The sequence below is a fragment of the Apium graveolens genome, unplaced genomic scaffold, assembly GCF_009905375.1.
Source record: "Apium graveolens cultivar Ventura unplaced genomic scaffold, ASM990537v1 ctg7885, whole genome shotgun sequence".
In the NCBI taxonomy this organism is placed as follows: domain Eukaryota; kingdom Viridiplantae; phylum Streptophyta; class Magnoliopsida; order Apiales; family Apiaceae; genus Apium; species Apium graveolens.
In genome coordinates, this window is record NW_027420709.1 from 58,773 (window position 1) to 69,857 (window position 11,085).

The 11,085-nt window shown below is 35.4% G+C and overlaps 1 protein-coding gene across 1 annotated transcript; it reads left to right on the top strand.

Moving 5' to 3' along the window:
- Nucleotides 1–9,927: 9,927 nt before the first annotated feature.
- On the top strand, nt 9,928–10,956 carry LOC141704475 (uncharacterized). Its single transcript, XM_074507722.1, has one exon. The coding sequence runs from the start codon at nt 9,928–9,930 to the stop codon at nt 10,954–10,956; it is 1,029 nt and encodes a 342-aa protein (XP_074363823.1).
- Nucleotides 10,957–11,085: the final 129 nt, after the last annotated feature.

Below are 11,085 nucleotides of genomic sequence, written 5' to 3' on the forward strand. Positions count from 1 at the left end.
GGGATAAAAATTAAAGGTAAAAATTAAAGACCCAATGAAAATTGCCCAAAATAGCCGTTTTAAAAGTAAAAAATAAACTGTTAAAATTCTGTCAATTATCCGTCGTGATATACTTACAGACTGTAAGTAAATCTGATGGATAATGTTCAGTAATTTAACGGCGAAGATGTAGACAATTCGACGGATGAGAATAAAGCAATTATCCGCCGGGTTTAAAATAATCCAGAAAAGTAATTGATTTTTACCAAGCTATTCTGTTTCGACGGATGATCAAACTTGATGGATAACGAACATCCGTCGAGATGTAAATTTTGACTTAGCCAAATTTTCATCCAAACCAGAAAAATCAATTAAGTTTCTAGCTGCATTTCAACTTGCCAAATTATCAAAAATGATTTAAGAATAATTAAGCATACCTAACTCACTTACCAACCTAGTGAAGGTGGATTCATAGTGTGTCTTGGTAAAGATATCTGCAAGTTGCTTCTCACTTGGAATAAAATGAAGTTCCACAGTACCATTCATTACACGTTCCCTAATGAAGTGACACTTTATATCTATGTGCTTTGTTCTTGAATGTTGAACTCGATTTTCAGTAATGATAATTGCACTTGTGTTATCACAGAAAATAGGAATCTTGTCCACTTGCAGACCATAGTCCAACAATTAGTTTTTCATCCATAGAATATGTGCACAGCAACTGCCAACAATAATATATTCAGCCTCAGCTGTGGAAGTAGAAACTGAATTTTGCTTTTTACTGAACCAGGATACTAGCTTGTTTCCTAGAAATTGACAGGTTCATGTTGTACTTTTTCTATCAATTTTACAACCTGCATAATTTGCATCTGAATAACCAGTTAGATCAAAACCTGAATCTCTAGGGTACCAAATGCCAAGTTTTGGTGTTCCCTTGAGATACCTGAAAATTCTCCTTATAGCTATTAAATGAGTCTCTCTAGGATCAGCCTGAAATATAGCACAAAGACAAGTAGCAAACATTATATCTGGCCTATTAGCTAGTCAAGTACAAAAGTGAGCCAACCATGCCTCTATAGCTTGAAATATCCACAGACTTTTCAGTAGTGTTTAATTCAAGTTTAGTTGCAGTGGCCATGAGAGTTTTTGCAGATGTGCAATCCATTAGATCAAACTTCTTTAAAAGATCATAAATGTATTTGGTTTGACTAATGAATATTCCATCACTAACTTGCTTAACTTGTAAACCAAGAAAGTAAGTTAGTTATCCCATCATACTCATTTCTTACTTTTGCATCAATTTTGCAAACTTTTTGCAAAGTTTTTCATGTGTGGAGCCAATATCATCTACATAAATTTGAACAAGTATACTAGAGCCATTAAAATTTCTAAAGAATAATGTTTTGTCAACAGTACCTCTTGTGAAGTGATTTTCTAAGGGAAATTTTTACAAAGTATCAGACCAGGCTCTAGGTGCTTGCTTCAATCCATAAAGTGCTTTCAAAAGATAGTAAACATATTCTGGAAAATTTGGATCTTCAAAACCAGGAGGCTGACTAACATAGACTTCCTCCTCCAAATCTCCATTCGGAAAGGCACTTTTGACATCCATTTGATAGACTTTGAAATTGGCATGGGCTGCATAGGCTAAGAAAATTCTGATGGCTTCAAGTCTTGCAACAAGAGTAAAAGTTTCATCAAAATCTATTCATTCTTGTTGACAATAGCCCTTAGCAACCAATCTAGCTTTGTTCCTGACAACTATGCCATTTTCATCCATCTTGTTTCTGAATACCCACTTGGTGTCAATTAGATTCTTTCCTTTAGTCTTGGGTACTAGCTTCCATACCTTGTTCCTTTCAAATTGGTTTAGCTCCTCCTGCATAGCTAGAACCCAATCAGGATCCAACAGAGGTTCTTCTACCTTCTTTGGTTCTTCCTTTGAGAGAAAGCTGCTATATAGACATTCTTCTTGAGTTGTTTCCTTGTTTGAAGTCTAGAAGATGCATCACCAATAATGAGCTCAAAAGGGTGATCTCAGTCCATTTTCTCTGTTGTGGTAGATTAGCTCTAGATGAAGAGGCCTCATTATTGTCTTGATGATTAGTAGAGTATTGATGATCAGAAACTTCCCCTGAGTTTATGGATCTTTGACTTGAAGATGGGGTTATTTCTGACTGTGATCTTACTTGACTTTCAGCTCCTATTGAGGGATCAATGGATGTTATTCTTTGCCTGTCGATGGATGATGTAGATTGTCTTTCGACGGATGATGCACTTGGTCTTTCGATGGATGTGAATTATGTGCTTCATTAGTTGTAGACTTTTCTGCATTGTCCTTGGATATTGGTTCTTGATCTTATTATCATCACTATCTTCACAAATCATCTCCACATTGTCAAATTTGAGGCTTTCATGGAAATCTCCATCTTGCAGTCCTTCAATCTTTTTATCAGACACAAAATGCACAGATTCCATACAATGTTGGTTCTAAGATTGTAGACTCTATATGTTTTTCCAACTACATATCCAACAAAAATTCCTTCATCTGCTTTAGCATCAAACTTTCCATATTGATCAGTTTGATTCCTTAAGATATAACATTTACAGCCAAAGACATGTAGAAAGTTTAATGGTGGCTTCCTATTCTTGAATATCTGATATGGAGTCATGCATTTTGATTGATTGATCAAGGAGATTATGAGTATAGCATGTTGTGTTCACAGCTTCTGCCCAAAAGTAAGTTGGCGGCCTTGATTCTTCAAGCATCGTTCTTGTAGCTTCAATGAATGATCTATTCTTCCTTTCCACCACACCATTTTTTTTGTGGAGTTCTTGCTGTAGAAAACTCATGCATGATTCCATACTCTTCACAAAACACTCTCATCACAGAATTCTTGAACTCAGTTTCATTGTCACCCCTGATTCTTCTAACCTTGAAGTCAGGATGATTGTTAACTTGCCTTATATGATTGGTGATGATTTCACTCGCCTCATCTTTGGATTTTAGAAAATATGTCCAAGAGAACTTTGAAAAATCATCCACAATTACTAGGCAATATCTCTTCTTTGAGATAGACAATACAATTACTAGTCCAAACAAGTCCATGTGAGGTAATTGTAAAGGTTCTTCAATAGATGATTCAAGCTTCTTCTTGAATGATGTTTTAATCTGCTTTACTTTCTGGCAGGCATCACACAATCCATCCTTTGAAAACTCCACTTGAGGAATACCTTTAACCAAATCTTTCTTGACTAGCTCATTCATGGTCTTGAAGTATAGATGGGACAGCTTCTTGTGCCATAGCCAACCTTCATCTGACTTGCTTTACTGAGAAGACAAGTTACAGATTCTGTATTTGTTGAGTTGTAGTCATCTAGATACACATTTCCTTTTCTCACTCCAATGAGAACCACTTTGTTGTTTTTCTTGTCAGTCACAACACAGGCTTTTGCATTAAAAGTAACTGAGTTGCCCCTATCATAAAGCTGACTGATACTCAACAAATTATGCTTGAGACCATACACTAGGGCAACTTCCTCAATGATATTATCCTTTGAAATCAAGCCATATCCCACAGTATAACCTTTGTTGTCATCTCCAAAAGTAATACTTGGGCCCGCTCTTCTCTAAAACAGTGAGCAGGGTAGAATCTCCAATCATGTGCCTTGAGCAACTACTATCCAGATACCAAAGATTCTTTCTGTTTCCCTGCACACATCAAAATCAAATCAAGTTGATTTTGGTACCCAAGTTTACTTGGGTCCTGCCTTGTTATCCTTTTTCTTTGGTTTCTTAGGTTTGACCTAATTTGACTTAGGTATTTCAGATTCATCCTTTGTCATTTGAGTTGGACCTTTGAAACCATTCATTGAAGAAGAATTATCATGCGCATTTTGATTAACATGAAAAGGCATGTTGTGTGCAAACATGTTATTCCAGTAAGGCATGCTAAATGGCATTTGAGGCATACTAAATGCAGCATAATAAGGATTAGGTGCAAATGGCATATAGCAAATATGCATTCAGATTCTGTGCAGGCAAAACATTCATAGGCATTGCAGGCATGGTAGTCATGTTGGGAAAAGAAGAAGGTGTAGACATGGGTGCAGACTTAACAAGTTTACAATTAATAGACAGATGATTAACACTACAACACTTAACATAAATTTTCCTTGTGCATATTATCAGGTGTGTAGTTGTTATGTTTGTTAATTCCCACTTTTCCATTTCTATTGTTTTTCTTTTAATCTCTGCTTTCACTTCAATTTTCTCCAATCTGCCATTCAATTGCTTGATAGACAGATGACCAACATTGACTCTCTTTTCTTTTCTCACTTGACTTGATTCTCCTGGAATAAATTTTTTAGAAACTGATCCATAGTTCTCATTTAACTTAGCTAGCTTGGCTTTGCTAACTGGTTTTCTCTCAGCCGATGGATGTGGTTCCTTGTCTTTCGACGAATAGTCCTTTGGTCTTTTGACGGATAACACTCATCATCCGTCGAATCCACATCCTTTGACAATCCTTCAACCAAATTGGAATCAAGCTTCTCCTTGCTCTTTTTCCAGGCTTCATCACAAAATGATTCTATACCTTGAACTTTAGTAATTTGAGCATGGACATCTCTAGATGATTTCCATGCCTTAATTACTTCATTTTCTCATTTAAGCTGCTTTCTTAAAATCTCTTCTTTCTTTAAAGATTCAGTTAATTCATCCTTGATAGTTTTACATTCAATTCTCAATTTTTTCAAATTCAATAAATTGAGACTCTAGCACATTATTTCTCTCACTTAAAAATAAATTGTTTTCTTTAATTTTAGCATTTTCCTTAGTGAGAGATTTAAGAGTTAAACGAAAATAATACAATTCAGTAGACATATCATTGATGGCATCATTGCACACTGATTTAGTTAAATGTGCTAGGTTAGTGGTGATTACCTGATTGCTAGATGAACTAAATTCTGCTTCATCTGATTTGGCCATTAGGGCTAGGTTGACATAGTTTGTTTCTTCATCTTCATCCAATCCATCAGCTGCTCAATCATTTTCTTGAGTAATGAATTCCCTTTATTTTGTTTGATTAGCTCAAAATATTTCTTTTTGTAGTCTACAGACTCAAAATGCTCATCTATATCATCCATGTCATCTTGGCTCAATTGTTCTTCATTTTCAGCTACCAGCCCTTTACCATTGCTTTCACAAACCCTTGAGTTTGATACAGATTTCACAGCTTCAACCTTCATCTCTTTTTCCTTTTCTTGCTCCGCAACTAGTGCAATGGATCCTCCTTTCTTTCTTCCTTTCTCCATCTTTTCATCTTACTCTATTTCAAGCTCATAGGTTTTTAGAATTCCATACAGTCTTTCCAAGGTGAATTCCATGTAATCTTGAGAGTTTCTTAAAGAGACTGTCATGGGCTTCCATTCCTTTGGTATATATAAGGAATTTAAGATTTGAGTCTTTTGTTTGATAGACCCTTCCATGCAACTTGAGAGCATTCAGTAGCTTTTGAAATCTACTAAATATGTCAGTGAGTGACTCACTTTCTTCACAATAAAAATTCTTATATGGTGAATCAAGAGCTGGATTTTGTTCTCTCTTACTTGCTCAATTCCATCACAGATAATTTGAACTGTGTCCCAAACCCTTTGGTTGTTTGCAGTTAATGATGTTGTCAAACATACACCATCAACATCATAAACAGTATGTTCATGTCCTTTTTATCTTTCCTGACTTGTTCAATGTCTGGATCAGACCATTCATGTCTAGGTTTTGGAACTGATGGTTCATTTCCTGTAGCAGCTCTTATAGGAACATGAGGACCTTTCTCAATGCAGTCCACATAAGCTTCATCTTGAGAAAGAAGATGTAGGTGCATCTTCACCTTCCAGTGGTGATAGTTATCTTTGTCCAAAAATGGAATTTTCACTCCAATATCCTTTCTGATCATCTTTCTAATTGTGGTGATCTTTACACTCTCTGTACTTCAAGAACTTGCTCTGATACAATTGTTATTCACAAACAATGCAACAAGTATTACAGAAGGAGGGTTGAATGTAATTCTGGTTTCTTTTTCTGATTTTAAAATTGTTCTTACTTAATAATATATGACTGTGTTTGATTTGCAGTAATGCGGAATAAAAGAATAATAGAAATCAAATCACAAAGAAATAAAACACAAGGCTTTAAAACTTTCGGTGGATTTGAACTTATCCACCAGAGATATATATTAAGATGAGAACTCTGTGATGCTTGAATAGCACACAGCTGCTTACAAGTGAACTTGCATAATTACAAAGAGATGCTTATCAGATACAGCATTTTCTGTCTCTCTGAAAATAATGCTTGCTTACTTAGTTATTTGTTCTACTACCAAGTTACATGATAAATAGACAAAAAAGTAAAACAAAAATAGTTTCTAGTCCATTTTTCATGCTACTTTATTACACCGTCCAACATCTTTGAATATCTTCATAATTGCATGGAAATGGTAATGCTTTTTGTTCTCTAAATCCTGCAATTAGGCTGCCACATTCCATTTGCAAACACCCAACGCATGTGACTGTGTTGTCACTGTCAACTGCTCTTTTTGAATATGATCATCTATCGGGACTATATTGGTCATCCGTCAGATTTCTTGTTGCTTATCCGTCGGTAGCCTTTGTAGATCATCCATCGGGAGCCTTTCTGCCACTTCACTCTATTTCACTTATACAGAATTACAAGATATCTTATATTTACAATTAGCCAACCTATTCTGCATATCAATCTAGTAGTCAACATGACTCAAAGAATCCTACAACATCTACTCAACTAAAACATTGTTGTTTGCAGAAATGTGCTACAAGACTTATTATTACATAAGCTACACTCTCGATGGATGTTCAGTAGTCATCTGTCGGGACTATAAAGTTCATCCGTCGGGACTATTGTAGTACATCCGTCGAGAGCTAAAAATACTAAGTTATATCTACTAAGGTGTTTTGTTCAACTTATCATCAAGTTCACAACATATTCCTAACATGGTATACCTTATAAATTAATCTCGGATAATGGAAAATAATTTGACAGCAAGGAGATGAAGAAGCTTTGTGAGGACCTTCACATACAAAAGGGCTTCTCAGCAGTATGTCACCCGCAAAGCAATGACCAAACTGAGGCCATAAATAAAATCATCAAACATACTCTAAAGACTGAGTTGGAGGAAACCAAGGGAAATTGGCCTAAAGAATTGCCTAGGGTAGTGGTTTTACAACACCACTCCCCGAACTACTCCAGGTGAATCACCTTTCACTTTGACGTATGGGTGTGAAGTTATGGTACTTGTGGATATTGATGCTGGTTTTTTAGAAGGGATAACTATGATCCATATGACAATGAAATTAATTATCATTTGTATCTCGATCTGGTGGAAGAGGTACGTGTGAATGCACATCTGAAGTTGGTTACGTACCATCAGAGAACAAAAAATATTTTGATAAGAAGGTTCGGGCGCGACCCTTGAGAGTTGGGGTTTTGGTTTTGAGGAGGATGATGCCCAATATGATGACCCTTGGGCATGGTGTCTTTGTTGCTAATTGGGAGGGTCCTTACATCATCAAGACGGTTCTGTGAAAAAGAAACTACCATCTTATCGATATGGATGGGAAGCCGATCCCAATAGCTTGGAATGATGAACACTTCAAAAGGTATTATCAGTAATTTCCTTTTTGTTACAAGTAGACCTCTTTTAGGTTTAGGAGAATAAAAGTAGTTATTAGTTAAGACTGTCGTGGTAGGTTCATGTTTGTATGTGTAGCTGTGAAATGGTCGTAGACTGGGGGTAGTGCGTGTACACCCCACCGATAGGATTTTCATTTGGAATAAATAAAATGAAATTTACCTCACATGCCTGGATTTATATACTGTTTGATCTTGGTTTGAAAATGTATACTTGCATGAATTTATTTATATTGTAGGTACTGCCTTAGTTTTTCACCATGACATGTTAGTGATGAAGAATTAAGGGGTAGTGGCTATATGGAATTTGGAAAATTATTAGATTTTTGAACAAACTTAGTAACACGAATTATGAAAATTTATGGTGAAATATGAAGATTAAGGGGTGCATATGGAAGTGCACCCTAAAATATGAAAATTATGTTGAGGTACATGTAGATAGCAGTACCCTAGTTGATTTTCTATATACTATGGTTTATACACCTCAAAATGAATATTATATTGATATATGATGTACACAAAGGATTGTGTACCTGGATATGGAATCATATATGGGATGTGTACGATGTGCACGTGAGAGCGTATAACAGGGATGGTACGGTGTATGAATGATACACCAAGCATGCATGGATTGTACATGGATTTAAGACGGATCCTAATTTTTGACCCACGTGAAGCCTTTAAGGTGGTGAGGTCCTTATTTAACCTACGTGATTCCCTTTAGGTGGTAAAGTTGGGGTAACATTTAAGTCGTCCTATTGTAATATTGTTTTTGTTATCATAGGTTGTTTATGGTGTAGTATCATTTTTTTCTTCCATAACCATATCAGCTCTTTAGTTTTTTCTTTTGCTGTATTTTTCCCATCAATTCATCAAACATTATATCGGGTATATTTTTTAGTTTTTTTTCTTAAAATTGTATGAATAATATTTAGTACTCCCTCTGTCCCTGTGATATCTTTATATTGTGTTTTTGCACAAAGACCAATGGATATTATTAAAGTAAACAAGCTAGTAGGAGAACCAATATTTAAATAAAAATATGTGCTTTACATGACATTAAATAAAATTTTGTTATATATTTGAATGACTTTTAACCTTACAATTTACCCCATTAATTCTCACCCCTTTGGCTTTTCATTTACACCCTTTGGCTTTTCATGCTACTTGTAACCTACAAACTCTAGCCCTATATAAACCATTGTAAGATATGTGATTGATATATGAAATGAAAATCTTCTCTATTCTCTTAGTAATTTTGTTCTTGTAATGCTCTCTATATAATATATTCTATATTAGTTTGTAACACGTTATCAGCACGAAAGCTAATAAGATCTGTGGGTGCACCAGAAGGAGAAGTTGGTTTACGAGTTTACACGAGTTTCTTGTCAACACAAGTACTAGTACTAGCTGGGTGATCATTACTTCCTGTCTCTACAAAAGGTATGCCCATGTTTTAATTGTTAAATGAATATATTACCGCAGGCATGATTGCATGTTAGTAAAACTAGATCCATAACATGCTAGTCTATTCTTTTAGTTCATATTTGTCATGTTCACGTATTACACTTTGCGGGTGGTTAAATTATAAGTGGATGCCTGTATAATATTCTGTACTAATTATTTATGCTAATTGCTTGACCTGATTTTTATGCCTGCTTAGTTGAACATTTGCGTAAGTAAAATTAAAATCACTTCACTTGTTTTCTGCTTCATGAATTATTTGTATTAGTTCTTATGTTATCCCTTGCAAATTACTTAAGTGGCTTGATATTTTATGCTATAATCTGAATGTTGTACAAATTTAGGGAGTTTGCACTTTGCACGAATAGTTAAAAACTAAAAGCTAGGCTATGCCTTGTCTCCTGCAGCTTTTATAATCTATTTCCGTGACTAAGAGTTGATGTAGCAGTAATTTATATTTGTTTTACTTGTGCATGCGTGTTAATAATTGTCATGTTAACTAAGATGGGTTGTTATCAATGAATAGCATATATTTTAGTCTCTGAGACTTAACTAAAATCATGTTCTATTAAACTTGTTGATTAAATGCATCATTATGTGTAATATATTATATTTGTTTAAGTGAGTATATTTGATAAGTGATAATCTGTTTCTTTCGCAAATTATTTGTTATCTTGTCATAAAAAATTATCGCATTGCATTATATTTATGTGCATAAATATTGATGTTGATTCGAGTTTTGTTTATTTTTAGTGAAAATGTCGAATCTTACGAAACTTGAGTTTAACGCACTTGATGTCACCGGCAAAAATTATTTGACATGGATTCTTGATGCTGAAATCCATCTTAGTGCAATGGGTCTCGGTGACACCATAAAAGAGGGAAATAAGACCTCTGAACAAGACAAGGCAAAGGCCATGATATTTCTTCGCCATCACCTTGATGAAGGCTTGAAAACTGAATATCTGACTATTAAAGATCCATCAACTCTTTGGAAAGATCTCAAAGAAAGATATGATCACCAGAAAACGGTGATACTTCCTAAAGCTCGCTATGATTGGCTACACTTGCGATTGCAAGATTATAAAAGTGTGAGCGAGTATAACTCTGCCATGTTCAAAATTACATCTCAATTGAAATTATGTGGCGAGAATATCACCGATAAAGATATGTTGGAGAAAACATATTCCACTTTCCATGCCAATAATATGCTCTTGCAACAACAATATCGTGAACGTGGATTCACGAAATATTCTGAGCTTATTTCTGTGTTGCTTCTTGCTGAACAAAATAATGAACTTTTGCTGAAAAATCATCAAGCACGTCCCACTGGCTCAACACCATTCCCTGAAGTGAATGCGGTGACTAATAATGAATATAGAGATAATAAATCATTTGGACGTGGACGTGGGCATGGATATGGACGTGGACGTGGGCGTGCCCGTGGTCATGGATTTTGGCGTGGTCGAGGCCGAAATCAACAAAATCGCCCCCACTTTAAAAGGAAGCCTTACTATCAAAAACAGAAAACAAATGAGGAGAAACCCGAGGGAAGTACGATGGTTAAAAAGGGTGAAAGTACTTGTAGCCGTTGTGGAATGAAAGGTCATTGGAGAAGTACATGTCGTACCTCCAAGCACTTTGCTGACCTATATCAAGCATCTTTGAAAAATGTTGAAACTAATTTCACTGAACAGAATGATCCTTGGGGATTGCTCATCTTGAAGCACATCTTGGAAGTGATGGCCAAGTTGATCCTTCGGCCTTTACTCACATGGAAGTGGTGATTTCTTTGAAGATGTCGATGTGAATATGCCTAAATTTTGGTGGTGATGAGCCTAAGAATAATTAAGAAAGGCCTTACTTGCTTGTTGAACGTTTTCCTTATTTATTTTGGATTGTTAGTACTTAATTTT

What these genes read in the sequence shown, in the direction of transcription:
- LOC141704475 (XM_074507722.1), top strand. Translation starts at nt 9,928, where the DNA reads ATGTCGAATCTTACGAAACTTGAGTTTAACGCACTTGATGTCACCGGC.